Below are 17,118 nucleotides of genomic sequence, written 5' to 3' on the forward strand. Positions count from 1 at the left end.
GACAGCACCCTTGTCGCAGAAAGTGAAGAAGAACTAAAGAGCCTCTTGATGAAAGTGAAAGAGGAGAGTGAAAAAGTTGGCTTAAAGCTCAACATTAAGAAAACTAAGAGCATGGCATCTGGTCCTATCACTTCATGGCAAATAGATGGGTAAACAGTGGAAACAGTGACAGACTTTATTTTGAGGGGCTCGAAAATCACTGCAGATGGACCATTTCATCTAAGTATGAAATTAGATGATGCTTGCTCCTTGGAGGAAAAGTTATGACAAAACTAGACAGCATATTACAAAGCAGAGACATTACTTTGCCAAGAAAGGTCCATCTAGTCAAGCTATGGCTTTTCCAGTAGTTATGTATGGATGTGAAAGTTGGACTATAAAGAAAGCTGAGTGCTGAAGAACTGATGCTTTTGAACTGTGGTGTTGGAGAACACTCTTAAGAGTCCCTTGGACTGCAAGGAGATCCAATCAGTCCATCCTAAAGGAAATCAGTCCTGAATATTCATTGGAAGGACTGATGTTGAAGCTGAAACTCCAAGACTTTGGCCACCTGATGCGAAGAACTGACTCATCTGAAAAGACCCTGATGCTGGGGAAGATTGAAGGCGGGAGGAGAAGGGACGACAGAGGATGAGATGGTTGGATGGCATCAGGGACTCAATGGAGATGAGCTTCGGTAAACTCCAGGAGTTGGTGATGGACAGGGAGGCCTGGTGTGGTGCAGTCCATGAGGTGGCAAAGAGTCGGACATGACTAGCAACTGAACTGAACTGATGCATCCCTATATTATTTGTGACATAATCACAATAGCCAATATATTCAAGCAACCTACATGCCCATCAGCAGACAAATAGATAAAAAAGATGCAGACATACATATACATATATATATAAATATAAATATATATATAATGGCTATTACTTATCCATATAAAATGTAATCTCACCATCTGTGATAACATGGATGAACCTGGAGGGTATTTTGCTAAGTGGAGTAAGTCAGATGGAGAAAGTAAAATACCATATGATTTTACTTATATGTGGTGCTAGTGGCAAAGAATCTGCCTGTCAATGCAAGAGACCTAAGACACAGGTTCGATCCCTGGGTTGGGAAGATCCCCTGGAGAAGCTCATGAGAGCCCACTCCAGTATTCTTGCCTGGAGAATCCCATGGACAGAGGAGCCTGGTGTCACAAAGAGTTGGACATGACTGAAGTGACTTAGCATACACAAGGACAGAAAAATTATTTTTGGACTTCCTTGGCGGAATGTAAAAAAGAGAAAAACAACCAGTGAACAAAACAAAACAGAAACAGAGTCATTGATACTGAGAACAAACAAATTATTGCCAGATGGGGAGGGGATGGAGGAAGAGAGAAATAAATTGAGGGAAAGTGAAGAGTTACAAACTTCCGGTTACAAAATAAATGAGTCATGAAAAAGAAATTATATAATGGGGGAAATAGTCAATAATAATGTCATATCTTTGTATGGTGACAGACAGTTACTAGACTTATACTGTGATTATTTTGTACTGTATAGAAATATCTAATCAACATGTTGTACACCAGTCGCTAAAATAATGTTGCAGGTCCATCATACTTCAAAAGAGACCAAATAAACTAACTCATAGGGAAAAAGAGAGCAGAGTTGTGGAGGGGTAGTGGGTGAGGGGAGGGGGAATTGGATGAAGGTCATCAAAAGGTACAAACATCCTTTTGAGATAAGTAGTACTAGAGATGTAATGTATAACATGATTTATATAATCAATGCTCTATGTTATATATGGAAGTTGTTAGAGTAAATCCCAAGAGCTTTACCAAAAAGAAAAAAAATTTTCTTTTATTTTCTATTTTATGATAGAGGTTCACTAAACTTACTGTGGTAATCATTTCATAAGGTATGTAAGTCAAATCATTATGCTGCATGCCTTGAACTTCATATAGTGCTTCATGTCCATTATATCACAATAATACTCTAAGGAAAGAAATTAATAAACATAAAATATTTTTAAGATAATAAAATATATGCTTATGCTGTAAGATCAAGCACACACACACAATCTCTGGTAGATATACAAAAAATAAAGACAAAGCAAGCAAAACATACCATTACAGAAAATCATTACAAAGGAAAATGGTAATCCCTCAAATTACAAGGGGAGAGAATAAGACAGAAATAAAGGAACAACAGAAAAATGAAACAAACAGAAAATAATAACAAAATGGCAATAATAAGTCAATACCTATCAACACTTTAAATGTGAATGGATTAAATTCTTCAAAAACATAGTGTATATATGTTGCCTACAAAGACTTTAGCTTTAAAGACACACAAAGTCTTAAAGGGATGGAAAAAGATGCTTCATGCAAACTTTTAAAAAGCAGGGGTAGTCATACTTTGATTGGACAAAATAAGCTAAGTCAAAGACTATAACAAGAGACAAAGAAGGTCATTATAATAAAGGGGCCAGTTCAACAAGAGGATGCCTTTGGCCCTCTGTATCTACAGGTTTCACATCTACAGACATGGACTGCTGACTGCTTTCATTGAATTATGTCATTTTGTTAGGGGATGTCAGCTAGTGGCAAAATGAGAAATCAGAAATTGCCTTGAGATGCATGAAAATAAAATCACAACATATAAAAACTTATGGGACACGGGAAAAGCAGGGCTAAGAGGGGAGTTTATAGTAATAAATGTCTACATTAAGATAAAAGGTCTCAAATAAACAATCTAATTTTACATTTTTAGGACTAGAGAAAGAAACTATACCCAAAGTGAGTAGAAGGAAGGAAATAAAAAAGATCTGAGCAGAATTAAATGAAGTAAAACTGAAATATAAATTAAAGGAAATATAAACTAAAAAGACAATAGAAAAGATCACTGAACCTAAAAGTTGTTTTTTAAAAGATAAAGTAGATATAAACCCTTAGATTGGGTTACCAAAAAAAAGACAAAAAATAAAATTATAAGTGAAAAAGATCTTACAACTGATAATATGCAAATACAAGGAGTAAAGAGACTGAATAATTATATGCCCCCAAATTGGACAACCTAGATAAAATTTAGATTTGTAGAAACATACAGCCTACCAAGACTGATTCATGAAGAAGCAGAAAATATGAATAGCTCAAATACTAGTAAGATGACTGAATCAGTAATCAAAAACTTCAATTCAAATAAAAATCCATGACCAGATGGCTTCACTGATGAATTCTACCAAAACCCTAAGGAAAAACTAATCCTTTATAAGCTCCTTCAAAAAACTGAAGAAGAGGGAACACTCCCAAATTCATTTTACTAGTCCAGCTTTACTCTGATATGAGAGCTAGACAAGGATACTACAAGAAAAGAAAATTATAGTTCAATATTCCTGATACAAATAGATGCAAAAATCCTCAACAAAATGTAAACAAAATAAATGCAACAGAATGTTAAAAAGATCAGGTAACATGATCAAATAAGATTTATTCCAGGGATGAAAGAACAGTGCAAAATTTGTGAACCAATATGATATACCACATTAACAAAATGAAAGATAAGAATCAGATAATCACCTTGATAGATGCAGAAAAATCATCTGACAAAATTTACGATAACTTTATGACATTCAAATGGACAACAGGTACATAAAAAGGTGCTTTTAACATCACTCACTAATTATCATACTCAGTTGCTCAGTCATGTCTGACTCTGTGACCCCATGGACTGTAGCCAACCAGGCTCCTCTGTCCATGGGATTTTCCAGGCAAGAATACTGGAGTAGGCATTACCACTGATGGTAATACCATTTCATTACCATTGAGCCACTTCACTAATTATCAGGGAGATGCAAAACAAAACCACAACGAGATATCAACTGACACCTGTCAGCATGATTATTATTGAAAATGCAAGGGGTAACTGGATAAGATGTGAGGAAAAAACTATTATAGCCCTATGGAAAACAATATGGAGGTTCCTCAAAGATATAACAATAGAACTACCAGAGATTCAGTAATCCTAATTCTGGGTACATATATAAAGTAAACAAAATCACTATCTGGAAGAGATATACACCAAGGTATGTAAACTACCTAAATGTCCATTGATGGCTAAATGGATAAAGACAAGGTGTTATATATAATGGAGTAATGAAAGTCATAGCCTTGACTAGATGGACCTTTGTTGGCAAAGTAATGTCTCTGCTTTTGAATATACTACCTAGGTTGGTCATAACTTTTCTTCCAAGGAGTAAGCGTCTTTTAATTTCATGGCTGCAGTCACCATCTGCAGTGATTTTGGAGCCCCCAAAAATAAAGTCTGACACTGTTTCCACTATTTCCCCATCTATTTCCCATGAAGTGATGGGACCAGATGCCATGATCTTCGTTTTCTGAATGTTGAGCTTTAAGCCAACTTTTTCACTCTCTACTTTCACTTTCATCAAGAGACTTTTGAGTTCCTCTTCACTTTCTGCCATAAGGGTGGTGTCGTCTGCATATCTGAGGTTATTGATATTACTCCTGGCAATCTTGATTTCAGCTTGTGCTTCTTCTAGCCCACATTTCTCATGATGTACTCTGCATATAAGTTAAATAAGCAGGATGACAATATACAGCCTTGATGTACTCCTTTTCCTATTTAGAACCAGTCTGTTGTTCCATGTCCAGTTCTAACTGTTTCCTGACCTGCATATAGGTTTCTCAAGAGGGAGGTCAGGTGGTCTGGTATTCCCATCTCTTGAAGAATTTTCCACAGTTTCCTGTGATCCACAAAGTCAAAGGCTTTGGCATAGTCAATAAAGCAGAAATAGATGTTTTTCTGGAACTCTCTTGCTTTTTCCATGATCCAGCGGATGTTGGCAATTTGATCTCTGGTTCCTCTGTCTTTTCTAAAACCAGCTTGAACATCTGGAAGTTCACGTTCACGTATTGCTGCAGCCTGGCTTGGAGAATTTTGAGCATTACTTTGCTAGCATGTGAGATGAGTGCAATTGTACGGTAGTTTGAGCATTCTTTGGCATTGCCTTTCTTTGGGATTGGAATGAAAACTGACCTTTTCCAGTCCTGTGGCCACTGCTGAGTTTTCCAAATTTGCTGGCATATTGAGTGCAGTACTTTCACAGTATCATCTTTCAGGATTTGAAAGAGCTCAACTGGAATTCCATCACCTCCACTTGGTCGTGAAGATCTTTTTTGTACAGTTCTTCTGTGTATTCCTGCCACCACTTCTTAATATCTTCTGCTTCTGTTAGGTCCATACCATTTCTGTCCTTTATCGAGCCCATCTTTGCATGAAACAACAAAGGTCTGTCTAGTCAAGGCTTTCGTTTTTCCAGTGATCATGTATGGATGTGAGAGTTGGACTGTGAAGAAAGCTGAGTGCCAAAGAATTGATGCTTTTGAACTGTGGTGTTGGGGAAGACTCTTGAGAGTCCCTTGGACTGCAAGGAGATCCAACCAGTCCATTCTGAAGGAGATCAGCCCTGGGATTTCTTTGGAAGGAACGATGCTAAAGCTGAAACTCCAGTACTTTGGGCACCTCATGCGAAGAGTTGACTCATTGGAAAAGACTCTGATGCTGGGAGGGATTGGGGGCAGGAGGAGAAGGGGACGACAGAGGATGAGATGGCTGGATGGCATCACTGACTCGATGGACGTGAGTCTGGGTGAACTCCGGGAGTTGGTGATGGACAGGGAGGCCTGGTGTGCTGCAATTCATGGGGTTGCAAAGAGTCGGACACGACTGAGCGACTGAACTGAACTGAACTGAATGAAAGTCAAAGTGTCAGTCACTCAGTTGTGTCTGACTCTTTGTGACCCATGGACTGTAGCCTGTCATGCTCCTCTGTCCATGGAATTGTTCAGGCAAGAATATTGGAGTGGGTAGCCATTCCATTCTCTGGGGATCTTCCTGACCCAGGGATCAAATCTGGGTCTCCTGCATTGCAGGTGGATTCACTATGCTCTGAGCCACCAGGGAAGCCCTCTGGAGTAATATTTAGCCTTATAAAAGAAGGAAATCCTAATCTGTGATTTTGACATAGATAAATATGGAGAGCATTGTCTTATGTGAAATAAGCAAGACAAAGAAAGAAATACTGCATGTTATAAGTTATCTATGGAATCTAAAAACAGAAAAAAACAAAACAAAACACCTAAAAAGCCAAACCAGAAAAACCTTATGAAAACAGAGTAAATAAATGGTTGCTTGGAGCTGAGGAGTGGGGGAAATAGGGAGAGGCTGGTAAAAGGGTACAGTCTTTCAGTTATAAGATGAATAAAGTCTGAGGAACTAATGTGATTATAATTGATAACACTGTACTATATAAGTGAAATCTGTTAAGAAAGTAGAACTTAAATATTCTCACCAAAAACACACACCGAAAATAAAAACAAACTTAAAAAAAAAAAAAGCCATGTGAGATGGCAGTTCTGTTAACTGACTAGCTGTGGAGGGAATCTTTCACAGTGCATACATGTATCAAATTATCACACTGTACATTTTAAAATTAATTTTTTGGGGGTGGCATCATTGAAACTGCCAAAAAAGCCAAAAGAAAAAAAGAATGGGCAACTTTTATTAGTGTTTAAATCTGTGTGTAACCTCCATGGGGTTGATGTTGGGACATATTTGCAAATATATGGGGGAATACTGCTAATTACAATAAAAGGAGGGTCTACTTGTGGTCTGGTGTGCTCAATTGTTCAACAATGTTGGGTAAGTCTCATACAATGAAGAACTGTCCTGACCAAAAAAACAACAGGAATCCTTTTAAGAAACACAGTAGGGGTCTCTTATTTGAAACTAAATAAGAAATTAAGAAAATAACTCAGGGGTAGTTAAACTCAAAACTAAAACTTGTTATCAGATACATCTACTTTGTCAGATCACACTCAGTTAAGTTCAGTCGCTCAGTCGTGTCCAACTCTTTGCAGCCCCATGGACTGCAGCACGCCAGGCTTCCCTGTCCATCATCAACTCCCTGAGCTTGCTCAAACTCATGTTCATCGAGTTGGTGATGCCATCCAACCATCTCGACCTCTGTTGTCACCTTTTCTCCCAGCCTTCAATCTTTCCCAGCACCAGGGTCTTTTCCAGTGAGTCAGTTCTTGGCATCAGGTGGCCAAAGTATTGGAGCTTCAGTATCAGTCCTTCCAATGAATATTAAGGATTTATTTCCTTAGGATTGACTGGTTGGATCTCCTTGCAGTCCAAGGGAGTCTCAAGAGTCTTCTCCACCCCCACAGTTAAAAAGCATCAATTCTTTGGTGCTCAGCTTTCTTTACAGTCCAACACTCACATGCATACATGACTACTGGAAAAACCATAGCTTTGACTAGATGGACCTTTGTTGGCTAAGTAATGTCTCTGTTTTTTTAATATGCTGTCTAGGTTGGTCATAGGTTTTCTCCTAAAGAGCAAGCGTCTTTTAATTTCATGGCTACAGTCACCATCTGCTGTGATTTTTGAGCCCAAGAAAATAAAGTCTGTCATTGTTTCCATTGTTTTTCCTCTATTTGCCATGAAGTGATGGGACCAGATGCCGTGATCTTTGTATTTTGAATGTTGAGTTTTAAGTCAGCTTTTCCACTCTCCTATTTCAATTTCATCAAGAGGCTCTTTAGTTCTTCTTCACTTTCTGCCCTAGGGTGGTATCATCTGCGTATCTTAGGTTATTGATATTTCTCTCAGCAAACTTGATTCCAGCTTGTACTTCATCCAGCCTAGCATTTCTCATGATGTACACTGCATACAAGTTAAATAAGCAGGGTGACACTATACAGTCTTGATGTACTCCTTTCCCAATTTGGTACCAGTCCATTGTTCCACGTCTGGTTCTAACTGTTGCTTCCTGACTTGCATACAGATTTCTCAGGAGGCAGGTCAGGTGGTCTGGTATTCCCATCTCTTTAAGAATTTTCCACAGTATATTGTGATCCACACAGTCAAAGGCTTTGGAATAGTCAATAAAGCAGAAATAGATGTTTTTCTGGAATTCTTTTGCTTTTTCTGTGAGCCAATGGATGTTGGCAATTTGATCTCTGGTTCCTCTGCCTTTTCTAAATCCAGCTTAAACATCTGCAAGTTCATGGTTCATGTACTGCTGAAGCCTGGCTTGGAGAAATTTGAGCATTACTTTGCTAGCATGTGAGATGAGTGCAATTGTGCAATAGTTTGAACATTCTTTGGCATTGTCCTTCTTTCAGACTGGAATGAAAACTGACCTTTTCCAGTCCTGTGGCCACTGCTGAGTTTTCCAAATTTGCTGGCATATTGAGTGCACCACTTTCACAGCATCAACTTTTAGAATTTGAAATAGTTCAACTGGAATTCCATTACCTCCACTAGTTTTGTTGATAGTGATGCTTCCTAAGGCCCACTTGACATCACATTCCAGGATGTCTGGCTCTAGGTGAGTGATCACACCATCGTGATTATCTGGGTCGTGAAGATCTTTTTTGTACAGTTCTTCTGTGTATTCTTGCCACCTTTTCTTAATATCTTCTGCTTCTGTTAGATCCATACCATTTCTGTCCTTTATTGAGCTCATCTTTGTATGAAATGTTTCCTTGGTATCTAATTTTCTTGCAGAGATCTCTAGTCTTTCCCATTCTATTGTTTTCCTCTATTTCTTTGACCTGATCACTGTGGAAGGGTTTCTTCTCTCTCCTTGCTATTCTTTGGAAATCTACATTCAGATCATTATATCTTTCCTTTTCTCCTTTGTCTTTAACTTCTCTTCTTTACTCAGCTATTTGTAAGCCTCCTCAGACAACTGTTTCGCCTTTTTGCATTTCTTTTTCTTGGGGGTGGTCTTGATCACTGTCTCCTATATAATGTCATGAACCTCCATCCATATTTCTTCAGGCACTCTATCACATCTAATCCCTTGAATCTATTTGTCACTTCCACTGTATAATCATAAGGGATTTGATTTAGGTCATATCTGAATGGTCTAGTGATTTTCCCTACTTTCTTCAATTTAAGTCTGAATTTGGCAATAATTTGTCCTTTGGCAATAAGTACTTCATGATCTGAGCCACAGTCAGCTCCCAGTCTTGTTTTTGCTGACTGTATAGAACTTCTCCATCTTTGGCTGCAAACAATATAATCAATCTGATTTCGGTATTGACCATCTGGTGATGTCCACGTGTAGAGTCTTCTCTTGTGTTGCTGGAAGAGGTTGTTTGCTATGACCAGTGTGTCCTCTGGCAAAACCCTGTTAGCCTTTGCCCTGCTTCATTTTGTATTCCAAGGCCAAATTTGCCTGTTACTCCAGGTATCTCTTGACTTCCTACTTTTCCATTCCAGTCCCCTATGATGAAAAGGACATCTTTTTGGGGTGTTAGTTCTAGAAGGTCTTGTAGGTCTTCATAAAACCATTCAGCTTCTTCAGAATTACTGGTTGGGGCATAGACTTGGATTACTGTGATATTGAATGGTTTGCCTTGGAAACGAACAGAGATCATTCTGTTGTTTTTGAGATTGCATCCAAGTACTACATTTTGTATTCTTTTGTTGACTATGAGGGCTACTCCATTTCTTTGAAAGGAACCTTGCCCACAGTAGTAGATATAATGGTCTGAATTAAATTTACCCATTCCAGACCATTTTAGTTTACTGATTCCTAAAATGTTGATGTGTGTAGCTCAGAAAGTGCATCATTTAAGTAGCCATATCTATATCAAACAAAAAATTATTTTTAACACTAAGTCTACAAACAGAAATTATTGGAATGATTTGGTTAATAATTTATGCTATGAATTACATCAGCTTATGTATGGAGGTGAAAGTGGACTGTGAAGAAGGCTGAGCGCCAAAGAATTGATGCTTTTGAACTGTGGTGTTGGAGAAGACTCCTGAGAGTCCCTTGGACTGCAAGGAGATCCAACCAGTCCATTCTGAAGGAGATCAGCCCCGGGATTTCTTTGGAAGGAATGATGCTAAAGCTGAAACTCCAGTACTTTGGCCACCTCATGTGAAGAGTTGACTCATTGGAAAAGACTCTGATGCTGGGAGGGATTGGGGGCAGGAGGAGAAGGGGATGTCAGAGGATGAGATGGCTGGATGGCATCACTGACTCGATGGACATGAGTCTGAGTGAACTCCGGGAGTTGGTGATGGACAGGGAGGCCTGGTGTGCTGTGATTCATGGGGTCACAAAGAGTCGGACATGACTGAGCGACTGAACTGAACTGAAGTGATTATCAATTTTATATTTATAGTCACTTAAGTGAATGAAAAGGAATATATTTTCTAATTTTTGATTCACGTATGTAGGAATACTATGTTACTAGCTGTTAAATATTTTGAAGATCAACCTGATAGGAAATATTTTTCAGAAAAGTCAGACTCCATTAATTTAATGACAACTCAATTTAAGAAAAAAGCACTTTATCTGCTTGAGAGGTTATTTTCCCTTTGAGATTAAAGGCACGATTAATTCAGATTCATTTTATCTTTTCAAAGCTCTGCCACTATTCCTGAGGAATCAGCACCCATCTGCCAGGAAGTCATGTTTTCAAATCAACTGGGAAGCCTTATACTTGGCCACTAGTTGTTTGTACAGGCTCTGTTGAAAATAAACTCATGACCTTATTCTTTTTTGTTCTGTGTGAAATCTTAGGAAATACCACATAAGCAATGTAGAGTTAAATAAACTGAAAGCATAATACATATTTCAGAGTGACTGAATGTTTCTAGAAAGACAATTATTTTCTTGGAATATTTTTAGAAACTATCCTAATAGCCTTTCATTTTCTCAGACCAGAAGAAGTAACAACTGAAAGAGCAGTTCCTATGCCATATATTATTATTTTTCTTGCTTTAATATTTTAGGAGAAAGGATATTTAAATATAGTAATGAAGGTAAAATTAACAGGTTAGAAACTGTTTCCAAGATAGGTTATATTTTCAAATTTACTACAAAATATATAATTTTTATATAATCTTGCTTTACATCAACATAATATTTCAGCCCATCAGAAATGCAGTAGAACATGTATTTTAAGTGACAGTGGAAGACACTAGAGCCTCTACTGTATTACCAAAATAATAGAACTGTTCACCAATGCGTAGTACCTAAAATTTCTCAACTTTCTAAAAAAGTTAAAATGCGTATATACAGGATAGAACTTTGCTAATAAAAGATACTTCATTGTCTGCATAGTTATGAAGTTTCTGTTTTAAATATGTTAATATAGCACAAGCCTGATACTAGTGAAGGTAAAGATTTGAGGTTTACATCTGTTAAGTTGTTTGCAAGTTTTAGTAGCAAATTATAAGTCTAGAAACATTAAAATGGTTTCATTATCTTATTAATTTTAATGAACTAATATTCGAATAGCTGCGGAAATTTGTGACTTTACATCTCATTTAATATTCATCTTTTTAAAGCCATAATAAATAAGACTTTCCACTTCATGTTCACTGTAAAAACATAACATGCAGCTGTAATTATGATATTGTGAATCACAAATGGCAGTAGTTCCACCGTTGATAAAAAAAGGCCTGGAACATTCAAGTATATCTTCAGATCATTAGTGAACTCCTTAATGTCCCCAAAGGAAAGAAGGTGGAACTGTCCCTACCCCTTTCTCTACATACTTGTCATTTTTTTTTTTTTTTTGGTGCAACTTCTTTTCCTCTCTTAAGATAATCATTTCAGCCCACATTCCTTTTTTAACAGATTTTTTAAATGTATTTTCTTAATAGATGAAAAAATAGGCAAATAGATTTGGTGCCTTGGATCAGATCAGATCAGATCAGTCGCTCAGTCGTGTCCGACTCTTTGCGACCCCATGAATTGCAGCACGCCAGGCCAGGCCTCGCTGTCCATCACCAACTCCTGGAGTTCACTCAGACTCATGTCCAACAAATCAGTGATGCCATCCAGCCATCTCATCTTCTGTCGTCCCCTTCTCCTCTTGCCCCCAATCCCTCCCAGCATCAGAGTCTTTTCCAATGAGTCAACTCTTCGCATGAGGTGGCCAAAGTACTGGAGTTTCAGCTTTAGCATCATTCCTTCCAAAGAAATCCCAGGGCTGATCTCCTTCAGAATGGACTGGTTGGATCTCCTTGCAGTCCAAGGGACTCTCAAGAGTCTTCTCCAACACCACAGTTCAAAAGCATCAATTCTTCGGCGCTCAGCCTTCTTCACAGTCTGACTCTCACATCCATACATGACCACAGGAAAACCCATAGCCTTGACTAGATGAACCTTTGTTGGCAAAGTAATGTCTCTGCTTTTGAAAAAGCTATCTAGGTTGGTCATAACTTTCCTTCCAAGGAGTAAGCGTCTTTTAATTTCATGGCTGCAGTCACCATCTGCAGTGATTTTGGAGCCCAGAAAAATAAAGTCTGACACTGTTTCCACTGTTTCCCCATCTATTTCCCATGAAGTGATGGGACCGGATGCCATGATCTTCGTTTTCTGAATGTTGAGCTTTAAGCCAACTTTTTCACTCTCCACTTTCACCTTCATCAAGAGGCTTTTTAGTTCCTCTTCACTTTCTGCCATAAGGGTGGTGTCATCTGCATATCTGAGGTTATTGAGATTTCTCCTGGCAATCTTGATTCCAGCTTGTGTTTCTTCCAGTCCAGAGTTTCTCATGATGTACTCTACATATAAGTTAAATAAACAGGGTGACAATATACAACCTTGACATACTCCTTTTCCTATTTGGAACCAGTCTGTTGTTCCATGTCCAGTTCTAACTGTTGCTTCCTGACCTGCATACACATTTCTCAAGAGGCAGGTCAGGTGGTCTGGTATTCCTATCTCTTTCAGAATTTTCCACAGTTTATTGTGATCCACACAGTCAAAGGCTTTGGCATAGTCAATAAAGCAGAAATAGATGTTTTTCTGGAACTCTCTTGCTTTTTCCATGATCCAGCAGATGTTGGCAATTTGATCTCTGGTTCCTCTGCCTTGGATACAATATGGAAATAATAAACACTCTGTTGTCTCCTAAATCCCACTGCATTTACCCCAGATAGGTACATATTGGCTAAACTCTAATTTGTGCCATTACTTGCAGATTTCATAAATTTGCACTGTAGTTTCAAATTGGTTTTGGTGTTTAGTTGCTAAGTCGCGTCCGACTCAGCGGACTCCAGGCTCCTCTATACATAGAATTCTCCAGGCAAGAATTAAATTTCCAAAAGTCTACAAATAATAAATGCTGGAGAGGGTGTGGAGAAAAGGGAACCCTCTTACACTGTTGGTGGGAATGCAAACTAGTACAGCCACTATGGAGAACAGTGTGGAGATTCCTTAAAAAACTGGAAATAGAACTGCCTTATGATCCAGCAATCCCACTGCTGGGCATACACACTGAGGAAACCAGAAGGGAAAGAGACACGTGTACCCCAATGTTCATCGCAGCACTGTTTATAATAGCCAGGACATGGAAGCAACCTAGATGTCCATCAGCAGATGAATGGGTAAGAAAGCTGTGGTACATATACACAATGGAGTATTACTCAGCCATTAAAAAGAATACATTTGAATCAGTTCTAATGAGGTGGATGAAACTGGAGCCTATTATACAGAGTGAAGTAAGCCAGAAGGAAAAACATAAATACAGTATACTAACGCATATATATGGAATTTAGAAAGATGGTAACAATAACCTGGTGTACGAGACAGCAAAAGAGACACTGATGTATAGAACAGTCTTATGGACTCTGTGGGAGAGGGAAAGGGTGGAAAGATTTGGGAGAGTGACATTGAAACATGTAGAATATCATGTAAGAAACGAGTTGCCAGTCCAGGTTCGATGTGCGATACTGGACGCTTGGGGCTGGTGCACTGGGATGACCCAGAGGGATGGTGTGGGGAGGGAGGAGGGAGGAGGGTTCAGGATGGGGAACACATGTATGCCTGTGGCGGATTCATTATGATATTTGGCAAAACTAATACAATTATGTAAAGTTTAAAAATAAAATAAAATTAAAAAAAAATTCAATTAAAAACACCAATTCATACATGAAAAAAAAAAAAGAAATAAAACAATACGTTTTCTGAAAAAAACAAACAAACAAAAAAAAAAGAATTAAATTTATGTTTACTATCCAAAACAAATGGACAACTGCCATGCACTATTAAACTATCTTTGCATTATGCCACAGTTAACTTCATTTCAATGTAAGGAAAACACCAGTCTTCTCCTTTATTTATAACATTGCATTCTGTCTGGTTAATTCATTCTTCATAAAAGCTTGGATATGATACTGCCTGGAAGTCAGAGAATAAATAAAATAATCTTTCACAGTACCTTTCCATTCTGAGTCCACATTCTGTTCTGCTATATAGTCGCAAGTCCTAGCAGCTTCTAGAGTAATGTATATCAACCTTAGTACTTTGGCTGCATTTTGGACTGTCCTGGGGATCTTTATATACTACTGATTTTGGAGATCAGCTCCAGAAACTCTGATTTAATGGTCTGAGATATCACCAGGGGATTAGGATTAATTTAAGGTCATAGTGTATAATAACAGAAACCTATATCCAGAACTGTTCTGCTTTAAAAAAGAAAGAAACTAAAGAACACAAAAACTTATCACTTCTCCCTTATGTAAAAAAAAAATTTTTTTTCATCTGTTTACATTAACTGACGATTTTCCAAGATAAGACAAAAGTTCTGTTTCATCATAATGGTCTTATTTTGTAGTAAATCTATTTTAGGGCACCCTATTTCTGAAATTCTGGATTAAAATTATGAGTGCTGAGGTTTTCTCTCTTGGAAGTTCTTTATGCCTTCATTAGTATCGTCAGCCTAAATTCTTTATTGATTGGTCAAAATGAGACTAAGTAGTTTACATTTTACTTTCTCAAAGGAATATGTGATGCAATCTGTCATTTCTCTAGAAGTTATTTAGTTTATGTCATTCTGAGAAATACTTTAACTTCACAAATATAAGCATACTCAGCAAATAAAAAAAGAAAACCCCAAAATTCCTTCCATAACTTCAGGATTTTTTGAGTCTAAAATAAATTTATAATATTTAAAATCACACATTTACAATAAAGACAAATACGATATGAAACTAAGTATCTGTGGTATCTAACGTATGGCATGAATGAACCTATCTACAAAACAGAACAGACTCACAGACACAGAGAGCAGACCTGTGGTTGCCGAAGGGCAGGAGGATGTGGAAAGGGATGCACTGGGAGTGGGGTTGGTAGATGCAATTTAATGCATTTATCATGGATAAACAACAAGACCCTAGTGGAGAGCACAGCGAACTATACTCAATACCCTGTGGTAACAGAAAAGAGTATGGAAAAGAATATAAAAATAATTATATATATAATTATAACTGGGTCACTTTTCTGTACAGTAGAAATTGGCACAATGTAGATCAACTATACCTCATGAGGTCTTTACAACCTCCAGATATTCTTTGGATTATATAACTTCATTGTTAACACTAGCAAGCGGGCACTCTTTCTGCCCCCTTCTGATGCCTATGTCAGAAGCTTTCTCTATCTCCTTTATACTTTAATAAAACTTTATTACACACACACACACACAAATAAAATAATGGCTATCCACAATGGAGGGCTTTTAGTCAGTAATATGAATAATGTAGGATGATTATACAATCTTTAACTTATATATAGAAAAATTGTTTATAGTCTGTTCCTATTTGCATTTGTCATGACAGGTGTTACAAGTGTTCTTGGTTGGAAGTGACCTTGACTTTACTCTAGTTTTAAAATCATTTTTATCTGAACACTGAGGAAATTTTCATTAAGACACTGATGAGACTATAGACTGCATCTTTTCAATCCATCAATAATTAACCTTTTAAATTTATCTTATATAATGAGCACTTCCCTGTTTATTTTTCTTTTGTATAAATATTGGGGTATCATGGTGCTTTCTGATAATGTTATGCATGGAGGCATCCTATGCAAGAGGCATGAAATACTTTTGTGGATATTATCTTTCCTGATGGAGAGACTGTCCTTAGGATCAAGCAGCCACTAAGTATATGCACCTGAATAAGGAAATGAGAAAAGATGCAGAATTATCATATTGGCTTACTTATGCTATGCACTGCAGAACTCCAGAGAGGACCCTTCACAGAGATGACTATATGGAAAGATGCTTCCTGGGGTTGTGCAGTGTGACATCCCTGATTTCAAAGCTCTCCACTGCTCTCCTAACTTGGAAGCATCTAGGAGGTAAACCCAGGCGGATGATTCTCCATGATGAGGTAGGTTAAAAGTCGTCTAAGGGGCTACAAGCTGAGGATTATGTGGTTATACCTTGCAAATTATATCATCTATATTCTGGCAAATGGATCACTGCTTCATTAATACAGTCTATTACTGGTAATTTAGAAAATCAAAGACTTAAAGTAAACTGGCTTAAAAAATAAGGTGCTTCTTGATCCCTTCTCTCTTGGGATTCTATATACAAGTAAGAGGTAGGACTCGGCTTACAGACTGAACTCTCCATCCACTTACTCAAATAGCTCAGCTGCATGAAAGTAGAACATGGAGAAGTATGGCAGATTTGTATCGTTCAACCTGCAAAAGGCAGGAGAGAATGAGAACAGTGGATTGGCAAAACAACCAACCAACCAACCATGTTTGGGCTCTGAGAGAAGGGGTTTGAGGGCATCAACTGTGCTTGAGTAGAGGAGGCAGAAGTGGAAACAGGGCATGTCCCTCCGTGGCAGTGATTCTGAACACCATGACCTAAACTGCTAACGACGTATGGCTCACTGACTGTCAAGCTGCAGTGTCCACTTTTTTATTTTCTATAGTTTCCTTTTTCTATTGACATTGTCCACCCTCTTACCTACTTTGCTCATCTTTTTCTCTATTTTCATTGACATTTTTTCCTAACAGTTTAAATCCTAGTCAGCTAATCCAACATCTAGATCATCTAGGGATCTGCATCTGTTTTCTGTTACCACTCATATGTGAAAACTAGTACAGAGAAACCTCACTTAAAACAGTCAGGAGGTCAGAAAGGGGAGTTCTTATGCCTCACCACTCCATGTCAATTACAGACCCAACAGGAAGAGATGTACCTTTGCATTTCTAACAGAAAGAAGGCTGCTACTTTCTTACCCATCAAGAGGAAGAACTTTTCCTAATCCAGCAACA

General features: G+C 37.9%; 1 protein-coding gene across 4 annotated transcripts in view; it reads right to left on the minus strand.

Moving 5' to 3' along the window:
- RNF180 (ring finger protein 180) overlaps positions 1-17,118 on the minus strand; it is a 283,868-nt gene that overhangs the window by 25,452 nt on the left and 241,298 nt on the right. Inside the window, exon 8 of one of the 4 annotated variants that reach the window (XM_061393439.1) lies at positions 1,880-1,976. The exons of the other annotated variants lie outside the window; for them this stretch is intronic. Within the exon in view, the coding sequence (XP_061249423.1) occupies positions 1,909-1,976 (68 nt within the window). The 3' untranslated portion in view covers positions 1,880-1,908. The remainder of the gene's footprint in view (positions 1-1,879; positions 1,977-17,118) is intronic. 4 annotated transcript variants of the gene reach the window in all.

Source organism: Bos javanicus, chromosome 20 (genome assembly GCF_032452875.1).
Source record: "Bos javanicus breed banteng chromosome 20, ARS-OSU_banteng_1.0, whole genome shotgun sequence".
Taxonomy (NCBI): domain Eukaryota; kingdom Metazoa; phylum Chordata; class Mammalia; order Artiodactyla; family Bovidae; genus Bos; species Bos javanicus.